This window comes from Pterocles gutturalis, unplaced genomic scaffold (assembly GCF_000699245.1).
Source record: "Pterocles gutturalis isolate BGI_N339 unplaced genomic scaffold, ASM69924v1 scaffold27229, whole genome shotgun sequence".
NCBI classification, from domain to species: domain Eukaryota; kingdom Metazoa; phylum Chordata; class Aves; order Pterocliformes; family Pteroclidae; genus Pterocles; species Pterocles gutturalis.
The window spans coordinates 199,905-221,062 of record NW_010129329.1 but is presented as its reverse complement, the minus strand read 5'-3'; the positions used below and the strand labels follow the sequence as shown (position 1 = coordinate 221,062).

At 42.5% G+C, this 21,158-nt stretch overlaps 1 protein-coding gene across 1 annotated transcript in view; it reads right to left on the bottom strand.

Moving 5' to 3' along the window:
• Window positions 1-19,976: 19,976 nt before the first annotated feature.
• The window catches only part of GLIS1 (GLIS family zinc finger 1), a 106,244-nt gene continuing 105,062 nt past the window's right edge, over window positions 19,977-21,158 (bottom strand). Inside the window, exon 9 of the mRNA XM_010079913.1 lies at window positions 19,977-20,113. Coding sequence (XP_010078215.1) covers window positions 19,977-20,113 — 137 coding nt within the window. The remainder of the gene's footprint in view (window positions 20,114-21,158) is intronic.

The following is a 21,158-nucleotide window of genomic DNA, read 5'->3' as shown; positions in this document are numbered from 1 at the left end:
CACGTGCGAGGAAGATTTTTCTGCACAGCAGCTACCTGTAAGTGTAATCAATATTAGAAAACTCTGGGCCTCAAGTCTGCCACTCACTGTGCAAATTATTCTATTGAAGCCAACAAGTTTCTTTGCATAAAATAATTTTGTAAGCCACAGGATGAAATTCTGTAAGTTACTATTCTAACTGTGGTTTGTGCTCTCCTATCAGCTCTGAGAAAAGATAGCTAAAAATTCAGACAAAAGGAAAAAAAAACCCTCCTAACTGGCACTAAGTTTTATTTCATTTTTGAAACTTTTAAACAACCTGTTAAATGACAGTGAGCAGGAGTCGTCTTTGACATATGCTCTTTGAAATCACAACTGAAATCACAATCTTTGGTTTAAGGAATTTTTACTGAGTCTTCATTACTTTTTTAATTACTCTGTTACTTTTCTGCTGGGCTGAAAGGAAAAAGCTGATTCTAGTCAAAACACCGTAATTAAATGTTCTGTAATGCAAACTCTTGCATAGTGGGAAGACCTGGCAAGTAGAGAAACACTTCACAGCTTAATGTTTTCACTTGAGTATCTGCTTGTGTAACAGCTGTACCCAGACACTGAATGAACTCAGGCTCAGATATTGAATTTACTGCAGCTGCTGAAGTTTCTTTGAGCTTCTGACTTCATTTATATCACTGTGTAGCCCAGCCTTTATGCACATCCTGCTCATGTGCCCAGCTCTCCATCAGGTACAGTAAAAAACCAAACCAAATCAAAAACCCTTTCAGTTGGTCAAAAGTGGAGTTAGTTGTGGGCTTTTTAGAGATGATCCCTCTGGGATATTTAAGGCAAGGCAATTGCATCCCTCACTGTTACCGAGTGCTATGAAGAAACCTGGAAGCCTGAAAATGGAGGTTTGTTCCTCATCTTTGGCCATGAACACATCATTCATAAGGCACTTGTATATCGTTGTCATGGGTTATTATTTGTGTTACAGTACTGTGCAGTGAGAGCAAACTCAAGACCCCTTTTAAGTCACAGATCCAAAACCACCATCCTTTTCCTCTGAAAAAATATATAGGCAAAATGAAGAAAACCAGCAGACCACTGAAAAAAAGGGAACTGGAACTAGACAGAAATGGGATTCAAGGCCTGTAGATACAAAAAAAAAAATTTTTTTTAAATACCATATATATCTGAAGAATTGTGCTCAGTCTGGACTCGGAGCACAACTGCAAAACTTTGCAGGGACAAAGCATTATCCCTCTCCTGATTTATAAAGTGGATTTTTCTTAACAACTGAGAATTTTTCCAAGTTCTCTGTCCTGCCCTGGAGCCTAGCTGGTCTTTTGAGTATCCAGTTTGCTCTGTGTTGTTGCTTACACCAGGCTTGTTAGAGCATCTGAGTATTTCTTGTAATGCATTAAATGGTGCAGCTGGCATCAGGCACAGGTGTGTCTTCTAGTCTGTCCTTCAAGCAAAAACTCAATTTAGTGAGGTGACTATGCTTAAGCTTTTTGATTTGTCTTTTATGTGTCACCATTATTAATATGTATGTCTGTTAGAGAAGGCAAAGCTCAGAGCATCCTCTGCACTTGGGAAAATACAGGTAAAGGCTGCAGTGCTCCTTAGCTAGAGCTCCATCGAGACCACACCAACAAGGGGGTGCAGGCTGAGAGGAGCCCTGGGCCCTGGTGTGGTGCCCAGGGGAATAATGAGGCTATGCTGACATGAGAAACTTCCCAAATGGATGTGGTCATCCCAAAGTAACAGGAGGGGAGTCTCTGGAGTGCTCAGTGCCCAGGTCTGCTCGGAGCTGGATGCTGAGAGCCAATGCAGTGCATTGCCAGCCTGGATATCACCTTGGGTTTTATTCTGTATGTAGTTCCATGGAGTTTTCTTTGGGAAGAGGAGGTAAGGCTTTCTTGGTGTTGTTGATCAGTTTATTGTTTTTAATGAAAAATATTTAATTTGCCACTTTTGTTAGCATACACATGGTAGCCTGTTGTCAGCCTTGGCTAGAGAATTGGTGTTGCATTTCCATTTTGGCTTCACCCTTTCAGGTTTTCCCTCTGTGAGGCAGCTCTGTCTCTTTCCCCACCCTTTCCTCAAGCTTCTCACAGCATCACAGCCATTCGGGGCAGGGGGCTTCTGTTTGTGTCCCCACTTTTCCCTGGCTCTAAACACCAGAGCTGCATCCAAATTGCTTATCCCAAGGAGAACTGGTGCCAGTGAGGAGCCTACATTACTGAGAGGTTTCTCCTTGACTTCCAGATATGTCTTTTTCTTCTCTTTTAAGTTCTTAGCCTGTTATCGGCATTGTTATCACTTGGCGACTCTGCCAGAGCCACTGGTGTTTGTGCAGCCTTAAGCCTTGTTTATCCAGTTTATTAAACCAGTTTTACAGCTGATTCATTTCACTTTAGAGGCACAAAACTGCTGAGCATGGGGCAAATTGCCGTCTGCCATGGGGAGGGAAGCATTTTTTGCCAGCCCAGGGCTGGCTGCTCTCCCCTCTTGACACCTCCAACAGCCGATGAGGAATTACTTCTGTTGAAACTTTTGGTGAGGAAGAACGCAAGCTGGCCAAGACCACAGTATTAAAATTCTTCTTTCTTTCTTTTAAAGTATCATGAGGTAATTGCTGAATAATAAATGGTCAAGATTTTGGTTGGATTTCTTATATGAAATATTGTCTTTCCAGTGGCTCAATTTCCCCAGCACCAAACTGGGAATTGGTTCAACACTAACACAGAAGGAGAGTGTCATATTCTGAGAAATCCCCTGCAGAACCTGCCTTTTCTTTTCTGGAGGGTTGTGGCGTTGGGTGTGTTTTGTGCACATACTAAACAAACTTTAGAAAACTTGGCTTGCGACTAAAGAAACCAATCTTAGATCACAGCCCTCTGTTGCAAGTGCAGTTCTGCTGTGGAGCAGGGATCAGTCATTCAGGATGGCTCTTCAGATGCCCACTTTGTACGAATATCCTTCCTGCTGCTAATCTAGCTCTTGTATTTATAGTAATGCATAATATGGCTCTGTGTCAATTTGTTACTTTCTGGGTTTGGACAATTCCCACTCAGATCCTACATTTCTGTTTGTTCTGGCTCCCTCCAGTTGCTCTGATTGATTTTACCACTCACCTTTCTGCACCAGGATGGGTTGCTTCGAGCTTCTCCTGCCTATGAAGATCAGCTCCTCGCTAGGATGGCTCCTCTGGCATCTCCCACTCCTTCCAGCCCCTCCACATCCTGCTCTTGTTCCTCCCCCTCAAATCACTGATGCTCAGCAGCCTCTGCAGCTTTACCTTGAGCAAATCAGATTTTCTCTAAATCTGCAAACACCAGGTTTTCAGGGAGGGGATTCACTTTTCTGTTTTGGCCTTTAAAAACTATTGATCATCAGGGCCCTGACTCTGCAACCTGCATAGCAGTAGAGTCACTGTAACTTTTTTTTATCAACTTGTTCACAGTCCAAGGAGCATCTGGGAATGACTCACAGGGTGAGCCCCTGGACCCCCTCTTTATCTGTCCAGTCTGTACTGCTTGGAACTGCTTCCTCACTTGCATTACTCTTCATAGATGCAAAAACTTGCTGCTAGGGGCAAAGATTGTGGTCATATTAAATATTGCTGATAGCATCATTTGCTGACTGTTCCACAAAGGCACTGATGACGTCTGTGTGTAACTAGAAACTGCCTCGTGAGCTGGTTTGGGATGCTGAGTCCCAGCATGCAGAGTCAATCATACGTTGTGTTATTCGGCTTTAATCTTGTTAAGTAAAACTTCTAGAGGTATTTATAGCTTTATTCAGCACATAATGTTCAACAAAAGGTCACTGGGCAGCATAACGTCAGTTAAAATAATAAAGGCACTAATTAATTGACAAGATGTTTTCACTCCAATTTAATCTGCCAGAATTTAGCTCTGCCTGGAGGACATAAACTGTCTTGCCTTGCTTTTTGGTTTCCATGCCTTCCAGTTTTAGTGCTTGTAAGGCTTTCCTTAATCTAGTGCTTATTGCTAAGATAGTTTTGAGTGTGAAATTGCTGAGTGCTTATTGCTGAGGTAGTTGAGGGTGAAAACAAAAGTATCGAATGCATCTCTCACCTTTTTCAAGTTCTCTCTATTGTTTTCTCTGTTTGAAGGAGCAGAGTCTGTCAGCAGCATTTCTAAGATGCCATGTTGTATTTCTAACTATTTCAAAGGCTGTTCGGTGAGAAGAAACTTAGAATTGAGTATCACAGCACTAAAGTATCTTCAGCAATATTGTTTATCTTTCTACAACATCTCTGGAATACTTAATGCATTATTGTTTTGGCCTTAAATTAACTCACTAGACCTGAAGCAATTGCTTTTAGGATAATTTCTGACATACAGCTGTTACTATGTTGTGTTTAGATGTTGTCTAATAATATATTCCTTAAAGAAAGCCATTAGCTAGACATCAGGAACTCCCACATATCAGTTACTGTTATCCTTTTTCCCCCATCTCTCTTGGATTACATTCGATTACCTCTTGCATTACCTCCACTGCCAATCTTGTCTCTTCTCAGGAGATGACCATTCAAAATTCGCTTTTGGTGATGTTTTGGTGTACATTTGCAGGCAAGACAGGCTGTTTGCTAATGTGTGCCAGTAATTTGGGAGGTAATTAGTCTATGCTTCTCATTAGCGCAAAGCTGTGCAAGAAGCAAGGATTAATATACTAGAGGACAGGTACAGTGAGGTATGTGAGATGCTAGTTTTTCTGCCCCTGCAAAGCTAGTATTTGCAAAGGGGAGGTGGATTCTGAAAGGAATGTTGTGGCTTCATTACAGTTACCTGTTTTGCAGATCTTGTTATTTTGAATGGTGTTACTGACTTTAACTGTTCTTTTTAAGTGGGTGTTTAAAGCCATGACAAGGTAATCCAAAGTGATGGGTAGAGTGATCCTAGAGAGTGTGTGTACACATCTAGAGAAATTATTTAAAAAAGAAAACTTCTAATATCACAGTTGTTTAAATCATTAGACAAATATTACAGCTATTCTCGCACAGTGTTTTGATGTGTCACTGTGTCTTTCCCTTACTGAATGTTTAGTGAGTGAGAAAAGTGAGATATCAGAAGTGCATGCAGCTGCACAACACTGGGGAGCTACCTTGCAGACTGGCTTCTGTCCACAACCAGCAAAGTGGACATTGCCGAATGTTCCTGGGACCACTGGCCTGCAGCTCCTGCCCATGGCATCAGGAGAGTGCCAAAATCCCTCCAGGGCCAATGGGGAAGTACTGCAGAGCTGCTTTTAAATTTTTAAAATATTCATTATGTTAATAATCATTGGTTTAATTAACAATAATAATTTACATGGGGAAAAGCAATCTCTGCAAGCGTTACCCATTTTTCACTCAAACCCACACAAATCCACTGCTGTAAAGGAGGAGGCATAGTCACATTAAGAGTGTTTAGCCTTACAAGATGCTGCTTCTGCTTTGAGTAGGAGTCATGTGAATATTAAATACAATTAACATGAAGTAAATACAGTATATTGTATGGGATAAGCAAAAGCTGTAGTGCACACCATGAATGTCATGTGTTTTCCATTAGCAAAATATCTAAAAGTGAACTGGAAAATAACATTTAACAAATATTACCCTGAAATCAACCATAACTTTAATTAAATAAACATAAGCAGGCAGTTGAAAATCAGATCTGAAATCTTTAGTAATGAGCACCATAACCAGTCAGATACTGCATCAGTGTTGGTAATTCATTAACAATACTGGGAGAGATCATACAAAAATGACAGTTTCTATTTCAGAAAGGAAGCTGAGGAAATGTTAGCAAATATGTGCTGCTAGGATGGGGGTTTTATCCCCCTGTGGCAGCACAGTGACTAGAAATGAAGCTTTTTCAAAGAACCAATTGAAAATGAATCCTTGCTTGAGGCTGTGCCTCAGGCACTCAATCCAAACTCCAGCCCCCCGATATGCTTGTCCTGGCGTGCCGAGCCCTGGGTTTGGGAACGAGCCCTCCTCTGAGCTGCTGTTCCTTGTCCCTGAGCAAGGCAAATGTCTCACCAACTGCATTAATGACAAGATCCAGTAGGGAAAAAAAACCTTCCGAAAATTAAAATGTGTTTTTCTGGTTGTTAATAAGCCTCCCCCAGTGTGATGTTCAGGTGCCTCCATGTTTCTGGTATCCTCCACGCTGGCAGAGATGGGCTGTGAGCTGTGGTTTCTGTTTGCTGTGACACTGTCCCTCTGGCACAGTGAACCTTAAAAGTGTTAATAAGAAAACTCATGCTCCTACCAAATGGCATTTTTTAGAGTCCAAGGTCTGTTAACTCTTGAAAGAGCTACATTTTCTGCTGATCTACAGCTTAATCCACCAACACCTTGAGGGCAAAAAATAACCCAAAGCTGAAGCAATAATAGGAGCCTGTAGCTGGCTTCCCAGTGCAGGAAAAAAAAAAAAAAAAAAAAAAAAAAAACAAACCAAAAAACAAACAAAAAAAAAACCCACCCAAAAAACCCATAAGAAACTAGAAAGAAAATAAAAGAAGAAATAACAGTTTTAACTCATCTGACTGTGAGCAGCATACAAAAATACCAGGGAAGGTACCTGCAGTTTATAAATTATAAGTATCTGTTGCTTTTTAGAGAAGGAAAAACCCTAGGATTTAAGAACTTTAAAAGTACATGAAAAAGTGAAACCTTATTTTGTTGACATCGAGCTGTAATGTGGTGACATACACCTCCATCAGACTGTAAGCAGTATTTTTGTGCTAGGAGCTCCGTGCAGTGCTGTGAGCTGCACAACCTGGGCCATCCTGGGCTACGGGAAATAGATTGCACTGTCCCACAGAGTCCTGGCAAACCCCATGGGCAAAGCTGGTGTGAGATGGTGCAAAGCCAGTTTGACTTCCAAACAGCTTGCAGACACTTTGGGAGCAAATCCCTGGAGCTTAGGAACACTTTTGTCGAGGCTTGTCGTTCTTGTTCTCCTGGGACATGATTTCTAAAGGATCAGCTAGGAGATTTGGGGTTTTTTGGGGGAGCTGGGCAATCTGCTAAGTTGCATTAGCTGTAAAATCCCATATATAGAGTGAAAGATGTTTAACTTTGTGTATGTTTTCCTTAGTTTAGCCAGTGCAGAACAGCAGGCTGTCCTGATTAACCAGCATTTCCCCTGACACAAACCAAATGGCTTACAGCTTGAGTAACTGTCTGTTGAGTCCCATGTTTATTATAAATTCAGTAGATGAAAAAAGTTATTTAAGTCTCTATGTTTTTTACAGCATTTACCACCAGAGAACACTAGCACTTGTAAAACAATAAATGCTATAGTATAACATATCAAGACTAGTAAAATGCTGAACAGTAGATAAAATTATTTACAAAAGACCATTATGGTTTCTGTTGGAGAAATAATGTGGCATTTAATTTTAAGATACATGTGCCAGGCATAACTTTTAGATGCTACAAAAAGGAACATAAATACAGAAGTGCACATGTGCAGTAAGGTTCATTCACAATCGTAATTACTTTCCTCGCTAAAAATAATTTGCCCCTGTGTTTGATCTCATCTCTGCTCCACCAATTTCTGAAAAGCAGTTCAAGGGAAAAACATCAGCATCTAAACTTCTGAGTCCCACTTGGGCTGATTTTAAAACATAGTATCATGGGAGGACTGGGTATGCAGAGGATCAGAGAGAAAGTTGTGTTGTTTTGGAGCATTAAGCAGATCAGGGACATTTATTCAGTTAGGCTAATTTGTTCCCTGACGAGGTTTTTTCCATTCTTGCTGTAATACTGAATTCCAGTGCAAATGTTGACTGCTGCTGTCACAGGATGGTGGTTGGAAGGGAAATGCTTGGCGCTGCCTCCTGTTACTCATTGTGCAGTCAAGTCAGAGCCAGCTTACAAGATGGGAAACTGCACATTAGCATAAAGAAATTTAGTCCTGGAAGCAAAAGACCAGCTGATGCAGATCCATCACCTACCTGCACGTTTCAGCCTCTTTTCTCCTTCTTGCTAGAAAAATGAAGACCAGTGGCTTTAATGGCAGAGAGTGGTAGCTGTGTGTCAAGTGGTACTTGAACTCCACCAGCTTTTTCTATTTTGATACTGCCTCCAGATTAATTTCCACCTCTGGAAAAGCAAAAAGTGGACACCCAACACAACAAGCCTTACCACTTACAAAGTCCACAAAGGTGGCCAGGAAAGTTTACTGATTACGTTTGGTGAGCAGTTGTTTCTACCAGTATAATCCCTAAATAAAGATTGGTTGAGGTACTTTCAGCCATACTAGAAAACAATAAATTTTGCAGCAAAGCAAGTCTGAATTTCCCTGTTTTCCTTTGATTTTCATTGCATCATTAAGTAAAGAAAAGTGTAGTTTGCATGGCTGATCTACCTGGACCTGCAGTTCCAAGGGCAGCAGCTGTGCGTCGGTACGTGCTGAGCACAGACAGCGCTGGGGACAGCGAGCACAGATCAGTGATGTGAGTTGCAAAAACAGGACGGGGCATCGCTGCAAAGTGCTGGGATATGAACAAAAAAATCCCTTGGTTAGGGAATTTTTCTGGCTAAAATACACTGGAACGTCAATTCAGAGCTGACTTTAATTCAGGTATCTGCTTCATCATGTGTAATCAGCCAGCTTAACTTTTCCCTAACATTTCAAATTGGGAGGGGAAAAAAGTGACTCAGTAAGAGCTGCAGGACTTACTTTTTTTCCAAAGTGAGCTCTACCCTTTTTTACATACTTTGATTTGATATAACTAAAAGAACCACTTTGTCAAAAAGTTCAACATTTGACAGTTTTTAGTTAGATGTTGACATGTGGTTTTTATATTCTTAAGTTTAGAGAGATGGCAAATTCTGTCTTCTGGATTTTCTCAGATGTTTAACTATTGGAATCTGTTGCATGGATGAAGGTTTTATCTGTTGCTAATAGCACTTCAAAAACCATATTGTATTAAATACAGTATTTGCAATAGGCTGTGAGCAAAATAGATATTTTTAAAGACAGACTTTTCTCATTGTCTGAAAGAAATCTTTAGCCAGCACCAAATTCACATTCCCTCTCACAGTTAATCCTAGTCTTAATTAAACAAAGCTAAACTGAATAGGAAGGCAGTGAGATAATTTTAGACCCTTAATCCATTAATATAACAGCATTTTCTAAATTGGGAGTGAGTATGATAATGTGTTTTACATGTATGGAAACTGAGGCAGACTGAGACTGCAGAATTCCTTGGGGTTATGCAAAAGAAGGCAAGGTAGAAAGCTGCTCTGGACCCAGATATTGCCCTGCATGACTGCCAAGTGCCCTTGCTGGCTCTGGCAGAGCCATCTCAGAGCAGGACTGTTGTTTCCAGCTTGCAAACCTGCCGGGAGCCTCTGTGCTAGCAGGAAAGCAGCAGCCTTTGAACAACTTGTTTTAATTATGTGAGGAGCACGCTAGCTTTCCACAGTCGTCTTTTAATCTTTTTATATTTTTGTTCACACTATGTCACAGATATTTACTGCATTTAATTACTCCAACTTAGTTTCGTATGCAATAGATAAAATGCAGGACTGAAAAGTGGCTGAGCCCACAGGAGAGCTGACACACAGCCTTTATGTCTTCTTAACCTTAGGCTTAGAGAAATATGAAATTCTTTTGGTTGCTGGTCACAGAAAATCCTTGCAGATATAAATTTTCAAGAAAAAAAATGCTGTTTAGAGTCAATCGGAGGGAACCAATCTGCCTCTGCAGCCTGGACATGTGCCACTTTGCCTGGCAGTTCCTGTGGCATGCCCAGTTGCTGGGGCCTGATCCAGAGCACTCTGCAGGAGGGCACCAAGCCTCAGGCTGCACAACTGTTTCCCCATCGCTGCTGCCTGCTCCTGTGGTGCATGAGGAGTGTTTGCCCTTCCTGGGCCATGTGCAGGGCCCGCTCTGGGTTGGTTTCCCTGGAAAATAGGAGCCTCCGGCACATTCCTCTGCTCCCTGCCCCAGAGGAGCCCTGCGCACCCGGTATCTCCCTGGGGATACATGTCTGGGTTACTGGACGTGCTATTGGCATTGCTGTGATAGCAGAGCAATTTGCTACTTAGGTAGATGTAAATAATCATGGGGTCAGCAGAGGGAGCTCAAGGACATGCAGTCTCAATTTTGGATTTCAGACCAACAGAGTTTTCTGGGTGCTGAAGTGTTCCTGACATAAACTCTCTGCCTTTGACTATGGCAATAACTTATTTTTAAGCCCCCAAACTGTGCAGCAGCTGTGTGGGGCCACCTGGGTTGTGCTGGAAGGTTAAGAGCTGAGTAGGAGAGGTGTTACTAATAGGAATCCTTTTGGGATAGGACTTTTTTCTTAATATTGTTAATATTGCGATCAGCACAGAAATCCAAGGTGTGGTAACGCGATGCTCTGGTGACACCAGGTCAGACTGAAAAATCACATAGGAAAAATTGGCTGGTCTTGCAGGGTGCACTAAGAGAAGTGTGGAGAAAAAGCAACAGTATAAAGTGTGAAGTTATGTCCTTTGGATAATATATATGTGTATATAGATTGGAGGTAGCAGACCATCACTAAGCACCAATGTAGCAAAGGTGTGGAACAATCGTCTATACACAGAAGCATCAAATATCTCCCACTGAAACCCATGGTAGTTGCTCACATCTTTGCTTTGAAACTGGGTGTTGTTTTTTTAAAGCTCCCTCCATGGCTGTCAGTCCAAGTGCAGGCAGACTTGCAGCAGTCCTGTGTATGAAGATTGCATGTGCAATTTAACCTTGCCCATGGACCGGGGCTGTTCCCTCTTCCTGCACTCAGCTGTGATGGAAACCAGTGGCTGCGCCCGCTGGGGCCTTGTTCCCGTGCATCAGACGTGCCCAGCCACAGAGGTGCACACGAGCCTGAGCAAGAGGCAGGAGTGGACCTCGACACAGGGGAGTTTAATGAAACAATCTGTGCAAAATGTTACTTTAGCTGGGATTTGCTGGGAGGTCTTCACATCAGGAAAATACTAATCATGGACGTTATAAGGCTTAATGGTAGTGTTGTCTAATGCCTTGGCCCTTCATTAGATTTCATTGCTCAGCCATAACACCCATCTGATTTTTGAGGGGGAAAAAAAATTATAGACAGTCACTACTCTTTCTGGTACTGTTAAAAAAACTTTAAATGTGCTTGGAAAATTTCTGGAAAAGTTTATGACAATGGCATCTTTTTGATCATTGAAATTCACATTGAGATTCAAGCTCTCAGTGATGGATTTTTAACTGCAAAAGGAGCCCTATAAGCCTGACCTTGGACAAGAGATGGGTATCTTCAGAGGCAGCAGAGCAGGTGGGTCTGGGCAGAACATTTTCATATCATTATTCCAGAGCCGGAGCTCCCTCTTGTGAGAAAAGAGAAATATCAGAAAAGGCCAGGACTATCAACTGGAAACGTGCAGGGAAGGTGGTGTTCAGTAGGCAAGTGATTTCCAGAAGCTTTTCCTGTAAGTCTGCACACACCTCCATCCACTGGGACAAGAAAACACAAGGGCATTTGTGGCTACCATCTTGCAAAACTGGAAACTGGCACTACAATTTGTACATTGCTGTGATCTGTCACAGAGTTCTGATGCTTGATAAAAATACAGAAATAATTTTCCTGGATTTTTCCCCCTTCCTTTTAATGACTTTTGTCTCTGACAAACAGAACCTAACTTTATGTCAGCTAATAAAAAGCAGAAAATAAAGGAATCTGCCAGAAGTGATAAATACTGTTGTCATTTTTGCGCTTGCTGTGCTCAGCATCAGCCGTGATGAATTGGTAACTCTTCTGCCATCCTCTCGCTTGGAGCACCAGTGCTGGATTCTCTCATGTCCGTGCCAAGATCATCTCCCTTTGAAACGGGCGGTGTCCAGCCATGCATGGGCGATCAGGGTATATAATAGGATACATGTATGCAATAGTCAGAGGTATGAAGAAGACCCTATAGATGGCTCCAGGTGTATTTTAGCCTGGGAACATTTATGGAAAATACTTGATATTTAGTGAGATCTGGTGCACTTTGAAAAGGGAAAAAATGGAAAAAATGTGTTTTATAAGTATTTTTATGAGGTGTAGGATTAAGTTCTTTCTGGCAAGTGTGATTTAGTGGCAGCCAAAGGGGTGACGGTTTCTAGCGACGGCTGCCTTGACCCTCCCCTGACTTCAGCGTTGAGTCCCATGGCAGGATCTGGGCAGTCTGTCCTGAATCCAGTGTCTTGCTGGTACAAAAGCCTGGGCACCTGGGGGTCCTCCACACTGCAGGGGTGAGACCTTGCCCCACACCTGCTGCCAAGCATGAGTTGCCCCTTATGGAGAGAAAGCAAGTGTTTAGGGAGTCTGCTCCAACACTTGTTGGGTTTATTTTGCTGCAAATAAAAAACAAGAGCCCTTACATTTGTCATCAGTGCAGCTGCCATGGCTGTGACGCCAAAGCCAACATAGTTGGGTTGCTCCGCCCTGCCCCGTCCCCACCAGGACTTGTCACCTCTGGCACTTCCTCACCAAGGAAGAGAGGACTCTTGTGTCTTGTTGATCATCCCCCCAAAACCAGAGTGCACCCAGTGCATCCAGGGACTGATGCACTGCTCTTCTGGGATGCAGTTTATTAATTCAAACTGTTTTCCCTCTGCATGGCAAGGGTTAATTGTGCTAGTGTAAGAATATTATTCCAAGGGATTATAAAAAAAAAAAATTATAATTTTTCTTACAGCAGGGAACATGTCCAATAATTGATGTGGGAATATTAATACAATATGTGTGTGTTATCAATTTAGAAAAGCAGAAGACATATTTCCTTAAGCTTCTAATCATTTATACATATGACCTTCATTTATACAGCAGAAGGGTTCTTCCAGAGAGCTACAATTTGCTTCAGATGTTTAGCTTGGGTATTTTACTTTACCTTCTAACTGCCAAGTTTGGGATTATTTAGCAGTAAAATTAGAAATGTGGATTTGAATATGTACCAAAGTCCTGACAGGTGTTAATAGAACTCAAGTTGAATATTTTATTCTTTAAATAGTAAAATGTAAACCTGTATTTGTTTAGCTATGCCTTCCTGCCAACTATATCAGGTATCTTGTATGACTAGAATCACTGTTTTCTGTACATGGGTTTCATGGCAGTTTCCAATTCCTGTTCCCAGCTCAGCCTATATTAATAATCCTAACAGATTTCAGCTCCCCAGAGAATTCCTTAGGCAAACGTGTGGTTCTCAACCCAAAGAGATAGGAAAGAAAGCTCATTATGCAATACAGCCCAGATTGGCAGAATGTGCCGAAAGATGCAAATGCACCTAAGAGGATTTTTAGAAGGAAATAAAATTGTGAAGATGAAATGAAAGCAATTAAGGCAGTTCTGAAAAATCCCACTTAATGCCCTTTTTAAATTTTTAGGTGTTCAGACACCTTTAAAAAAATCTGTCCCTCAGCCCACTGCAATTCAGTGGGTGAACTGATTCAGAGGGATTTCTTTTGATACCAGTAGTCCCCAGTTTTGCTAAGAGAAGTGATGCAGATTGCTGTGTGGGGTCATGCTCTGTTTCAGAGAGGAGCACTGGCACCTGTTCAGGAAAGGATGTAGGACACTGGCACACCACAGGCTCAGCCTTCCTTTTTCCAGGAAACGAGCTGGGAGGGATTTATGTTGTCTGAATGTTGATGCCCATCAATGGAGATTGTGGCTTCTCAATGCCTTCCTGGGACAGGCTGAGTCCCCCTTTGGAGGCATCTTTCCAAGTGCCAGAGAAGAAGCCAGGGTGCTGGTTTCATAACTCATGGATGCTCGGAGTAGGGTGAAATGAAGCTATCCCGTAGTTATTTAGGAGGAAAATCCTGAATCTGGTGTCTGAACCACATACTGAACTCGGGTGCTGGGAGGGGAAGGGCTGCTCTGGGGCTCTCTTGGTTGCCATTGCCCTTGGGATGGGTGGTGTTATGCTGTGCTTCTGAAACAAAGGAATCCTGAAAGCATGGAAAAGTGGGTCTAATCCTCCAATAAACCAGCTTAATGCACTCCCTTGCTAGCCCAGACCCTAGCCAGTGTCTCCACGTGTCCCTCTCATGTATCTGTATCGTCCCTACGTCAACTGAGTCACTTGGTTTTGAATGAGAGTTACTGGTTCTGGACAGAAAATCTGTTATAGCTCAAAGAATTATTTGATTTTTTTTTTTTCCTGGCTTCACCACCACTACAAAAACCTTTTTGCCAAAGGAGCCGACAAATTTCTTTTCATCTCAGTAGAAATCAGGTAGAAAGCTCAGTCTTGTAAGGGCTTTAGCTAGATTGGGATTTTCTGTGGTTTAGACACTTTAAATTGTTATAGTTTGACTGGTTTTGCAGCTATGAGTGGCTGACAGCCTGTGGAGCCAGGACATGCAATCTTGCAATGCTTTGACGATCTAGACATGTACAGCTCTTTTTCTGCTGACTCTGGGCCATGGACTTCCAAATCACTTAAGAGAGTTTGCAGTTTGCTTTGAAATTTAAGTAGAGAGGAGCTTTTAGTGTAACTCTGCAGATCTCAGAAGGGCTTATCTCAGGAGGGAATATTCCAATGGCTTTTTGCTGTCAGTGAATTAAATTATATAGGCTGGCTATATTTTCATCTTCTGTTGTGCTTCTCTTCTATTTTAATACAAATACATTACTGGAGAACTGAACTAAACTCGTGTAGGTTTTAATCAGATCATAACAAAAAACACTGAAATCTTTTACTCTTAGGCAATTTAAATTCAATTTACAGTCACTGTTTATTTTCACATACTTGCTTGTTGTTTTAAGAACTGGGGTATTTTTGCACTACTTGCGTAACTGACATCTATTGCAGTATCAAATCTGTGTTCTTAATGTGCTCTGGAATTTGGTTTTTTGGACTTTTACCATTTAGAAAATGTATCCAGTTGGAAGAACAATCTCAGAAGTAGGGAAGCATTTCCACAAGCAGCAGCTGTCGCTGCTGCTTTGTGTGTACATAACTAGAAAATATGATCTGAAAATATACTCACCCTCTACTCTTTCCATGGGAGTGTATCTGATACCTGCCACAGGCTATAACCACTTTTACTGCAGACCTGAGGCTTTGGTCTTGGAAATTCCTGTGTCATGTTGTCACATCAGTATTATGGTATTAAAATAGTGTTATTTTGTCATGATATGCCACGTGTGTACATCTCATTTGCTTACTTGCAAAGGCACCTCTATAGCACTGAAAGGACAATTGCTTCTCTAGCTTGTGAAGTACTGCAGCTAGTAAATGGGAACAGAACAAGCATTTTGGTTTTCTATATGATGAAAAGCTTGAGCATGATAATATTATTTTTTAATACTTGGCTTGCATCCCAGTTGCTGGAAAGCGCAAATAAATGCTTTAGCTGCTTCAGAGTCAACTTGAAATTAATTTTCTCTTTCCAAGCTTTATCAGCCACTGAAGGTCATCTTATTTCAGTTGTTCCCAAAGTGTCCTGTATACACACAGAGTACATACACAGGGGTAAATGAGGCTTTCATTCACTGAGGAAATAATTTGTAGCTATTTATAAAGTAGTGTTGTAATTTATTATTTGAATTCTGTTGCCTAGATTGAAAAAGTATCTGACAGTCAACTGGAACCAGCAGTTCCATTTTAATTCCACAGGGTAATAATTTTCTACTATTATAAAGCCTTACTCCAGTTATTATACGTATTAGTTGGTTGGGTTTTTACAGCACCACAACGAGAAACTTGCCAAGCAATAAATTCCATTGAAAGGTTTCTTTGTGTCTTTAGGAAAAGCTTACATGAGATACTTCCCTACTTACATGTAATAAAAGGAAATAATGAACTACACAAGCACACAAGTAACCATTAACTTGTGCTATTGTGTGTTTTAATGGTTTTATTATGGTTAACTTTCCAGACTGTACAGACTCAAACAAGTGCCTTTGCACTTCTTTGAATCTATCCTTTTAATTTACAGAAAACCTGATTCACACAAATTCTGGAATTAAATCATCACTCCAGCTGCTATGTTTTTAAGTTTCCCAGATCTTTGTGAATCATTGTGTGGTTTTGAACAGCCTGGTTGTTGTGACATAAATATTTTTGTAATTGATCAAATATGTTAAGGTTTGGTTGGTTTGTATTTTTAACTTAAAAAAAAGTAATTTTTAGATGGATTTCTTTAATTTTTAGGAAATGAAATTAATCATGTTTTTAAGGCATGATTTCCTTTTAAGGCCTCCAACTGATTGAAGCACAGGAATTATTTTGATTTTTGTCGCAACTATTACAGCTTTGTTGGGCTTTGGATATGTTTTTTTCTAAGTCCTCATTCAAAAGCTCTAGAGTTTTTAATACTTGGCAGTTGTTAAGCTACCTGGTTGTTTAAAGTTCTAGGAAAGAGTTCAGGCCACTTATGTCTGACATTAAAGAAAAAAAAAAAGTCTGATGCATTGGAGTAGTTAAGCAACAGGAGAGAAAGCCAAACGTGGGAATGATCAGAAGCAAACCCACGTGCATGGTCTTAAAGGACAATTTGGAGCCTTTATACTTTTTAATTTGAGGAGAGGAATGATGAGTCAGTGCTGCCAGGGACTGCTTGGGACAGGCAGGGCAGCCACAATTAACGGGTTTGCAGCTGGGACTGGGTGTCCTTGAGAGCTGTAGAACTTGAGGAACCGTTTATAAAAGGGGGTGGGGGAGAGCGCCTGTCACATAACCCATACGCCTTGTTCTCCAGTGACTGTTAAACTTCCTCAGTGTCTAAGTTTCATTCAGATTTCTTGAGGACAGAAAGCTAAATTGGATACAGAGACACCTTCATGTGTGCTAACAAGGTGCAACCAGGCCCTGGAGAAACAAGGAAAATACATCCAGGTAGGCTTTGTGGTTAGCCCAGATCAGCCTCGGAGCAGTGCTACATGAGCCACTGTGATGGTGTGACATCCAGGGGTTTTCCTGTGTTTGCAGAGGCTGCCATGGCTGAGGAGAAGCACGGTGGTACCACGGTGCTTGATGCTCATGCAGGATCAGACCCCTGGGGTGCTGAGTCCTTGGACTGGGGCACCAGGTGCCGTGTTGGACCTGAACTGTGTCCCATGTTTCTAGGCAGCTTGGTACAAGCCTTTTACTGTGACTGTACAGTGGTCGCCCTCCTTCAGTGTCATTTTCTTGTTTCTTTTCTCTCTTTTCTCAGCTGCCACCACAGCACTTTCCTTTGCAGCAGTTTCCCCTGCTGCCCTGTCTGGGTTTCTCTGCCACTCCATTTCTGTTCCCAACAGAGGCAGGGAGCTATTTGCTACAGGCTGTTGACTGGCCTCTGGGGATAACACCCTCGCAGAGGGCAGGGTGTTGATCCTCCATGAGTGGTGCCATTCAGGGGTTATCTGCAAGCTTGGGACACCCTCACCGTACCCTTCTGATTCCGTACAAGATGTCTTCCAAAGCTAGACTCTCCCAGAGTTACAGCCGGCATCCCCTGCTAGGGGCTGCAAAGCACATGGAAACACCCTGAGTGGCTGGGGCACTGGAGACCTCTCAGTTTATGCTGCTACTGTGTTTTCTCTGATACTTTGGCGGCTGGGTTCACACATTGTCACCAAATTGTGCTTTAAAATATATATATTCATTGTGGTTGTATAACTTTGTGACCATAAGGTCCTGTGGACCCAGTAATGCCACTTCTGCAAATGCTGCCAAAGAATCTCCCCATTCAGCTTGGGCCCTGCTCTGTGGATTCTTGATTATGCAGATGCAAAATGTGGTATTTTCTTAACCTGCCACTGAATTTAGCATCTTTTTTTTCCTGTGTAACTTGCTATTTTCCTGAAGCCAGGTGCTTGACATTTTTCTGTCAGTCCCTTGGGGGGAGGCAAGAAATCTTCCAGCAGCCACTTCTTGTTTTAGGCTGTTTTCTGGGGAGCAGGTAATTGGATTACAGGCCTGAAAACTGAAGAGATGGGGCTTGGTACTGGCATACCTGGCGTGAGGGAAGGTCCTTGACAGCATGGTGTAGGCACGCCACTGCCAAGCAGATTCTGGTAACAGGGAGAAGAGAGGAAAAAAAGAAAGTACTATCCTCAGTCACTGAGTGGTTTCATCCCAGGGTGGGTAACTTTGAGCTGTAAATGAAGGAGTATTTGCCAGGCATCAGCTGATACTCAATCTCAGCATCCTTTAGTGAATGGTGCCTGTGAAGACTTGCCCAACAGTGAAAAACTTCCAGGCATCAGCAGCATTCCAGGTGTTCTCCCCCTGTCTCGGATGGGCACAGGACAGCCTCCTTGGGCTGCCATGTCCTGGTGTGGCACCTCTGCTGCTGCAGACATGGCAGTGTGGGAAGGGTTTCTTCTTGGTGTGGACATGTCTTCAGCCTTTCCATGAGAGTGCTGTCCTGTGGCCAAGCTCAAGCTCTCCGGCATCAGGTGCAGGAGGCACAGCCAGTCACAGCTGGACACTGCCAGGGCCACCTAGGACATTTATTGTCATTTGTTTCCATTTATAGTACAAGAGCAAAGTTGATGCTAACTTTAGGTATCTTCCCAGGGATGTGGCACATCTTCATTTAACCCAAACTGCCAGGCTCTCTTTTTCCTCTGTGAGGCTGCACCCACACCTCTGGGACAGCAGGCTCCACCTGCAGCAGCATTTCCTGAGCTTGAAGGGTTGTGTATTAGGCAGAATAAAGCCTTTCAGATAACCATACATCGCTCCTAGGATGCCTTGTTAAGCCCAAGCAGCAATGATTTGCAAATGAGAACAAATTTTTATTTTTTTTAGTTAGTTTTTCCTTATTGTTGTCCCAAACCATGCTGGGACATTTTCAGGAACTCACGTCTAACATGCCTGCATTGGCACACGTTGGGAGCGCCTGTCCCCTTGCAGGATGCCTGCTTCTGCCCAGGAATCGCTACTAGGCTGGGAAATGCAGCCCAGTGGGGCCAGGGCCACAGTGACAGAGAACCAAACTACTGCAGGTGACCTGTGTTCCTCTGGAAGCCACTGATTACAAGTGCTTTGGGTAGAGGAAAGCCCTCCCTCTTTTGAATGGAGAAGTCGGGTGACCTGCCCCATACTCAATGTTTGTGCAGTGTGAACATGCCACAGATCTCACGTGGGACGAGGCCATACATTTACCTGTGGAATCAAAAAGCCAACCAAGCTCCATTTAATTTTCCTTAATGCTGCTGGGATGGCTTCATGTACTGATATACCCACCATAGCAGGGGCAGCAGGAAGGCTGAGAGATGGTGCAGGGCTGGTGGGCACACAGTGCTGCGAAGCCAGTCCGTGGAGCTGCCCCACGCAGGAAGGCTTTCACTGAAAGTCTGCAGGCCCCTTGGTTTTCTTCATGTACACTTGGGCTGCTTTAATTTCACAGTTACTGAAATGTCCTTGCTTTGTTTAAATCACTCTCAGGCATTTTAAGAATGTAATATTAGGATTTATCAGACAGACCGATGATGTTAAGAAATGACAGTACACTCGTTTCCAGTTTTTAATGCTTTCTTGTAAAACTGAAAATATAAAACCAGCTGAGCAAATGAAGATCTTTATATACATGAGGTCTGTGATTAAAAAAAAAATTCTTTCAGTTAAAAAAAAAAAGAAAAAAAGAAAAAAGAGAAGAATTGACCAATGAGTTAAATGAAAACTGATTAAAGGGACCAACATTCTCAAATTGAAACATACTTTTCAGGAAAAAACCCCCTTCTTTACAAGTTTATTATATAAGTTACATTTACACTTTACTGACAGAACTTACAAAACAAGCTGCTTGAAATGCTCCTCATTCCCTTAAAGCATGAATTTCAAAGTGCCACAGCAAAGGAACAGGTTCCAATATTATCTTATACAGACTATTCATGTATAAAATGGTTTGGTAAATGTGAGGTGTTTGTTTAAATGAGCACATATAGGGATACAGACTAAATAAAAGTACTTGCACAACACCTTTGTTATTACATACACAGTTATAGCTATAATAAAGGAAACAAGGTCAGCACTGCTCTTAGGTATCTGTATAGATGGAAGGAATGTGAGTCAAGCAGTGATCAAAGGCGCTGTTTTGGAAGAATCCATTTTCATCAGTTCCGTTGGAGACCATGTCTTCAGATACACACTGTGCTTCAGAGATTGCATCATAGCCTGAAAGCGTGACAAGTTGTATGGACATGCTTTAGTACCACAGTACATATAAGGAAGGAAGCATAGTTTGAGGCCTGGGATTACAGAGTACAACACACTGTTAATGAAAAGACAATAGGGTTTACCATCAAAGCCTTACCCAGGAGATACACAAAGTAATCTCCATGGGCATTTGTGTCATAGTAGATGAAGCTCTCATTCACTTCTGCAGAAAGCTACCCATTTGCAAGTGAAGTGCAAGTATCGGAGTATGACTCTCTTGGGACTTTACAGTCATTATCTGAATAGGATGTCAAAACAATGAGTGGGCAAGGATCCTAGTAAGCGTGCACTAAAAGTGATGCAGTCCTCTTGTTCTGTGTGTTTTTCCTTTTAATGACACTTACGAAAAATGTTCCATGTGTCTCCCAGCTGCTCTTAAGATCCAGAAGAAATCTGTATCCTGCATTTATTGGATCCCCACATACTGCAGAAGTGAGGTCTGCGGGAGCATGTCTGGGTCAGGTCAGGCTCACAGGACATGTGGAAGGAGCTGTGCACCACGTGGCCCTCAGCCCGCCACAGCACACCATGCTGCTGCCTCCTCACCTGGCCCAGCTGGCTGATGCTTGCCAGGCTACCTGAAAGCCACTATGGTGGGGAAGAATTTCTCTATCCTTCTGCTTTTATAATGAAAAAATTCCATGGCTACTACAAGCCGCCCTGCACAGAGGGAAGGAAGGAACAGGTTTGCCTGCTACCAGGTGCTATGGTAGCTGGAGTGCCAGGGAATCTGAAACAAAAGGTTTTTTGCCTACCCTTAAAGCATGTGAAAATTTCCTATTATGCCCCACTATAACCTGCTTTTGCAACTGGCGAGTCAACACTCACATGCACATACTCATTTTACTGCAGTCCAGCTCTTTCCTTACTTCACCCGTGCTGTGTTCGCCCCTCGTCCTGCCCTTCTCCTTTCTGCATCTGGCCCTGTGCCTGCACTTCTCCTCACACCAGCCAGACCCTCCTGTCTGCCCCACGGCCCTGCTGTCTGCCTAGGGGCTGGCAA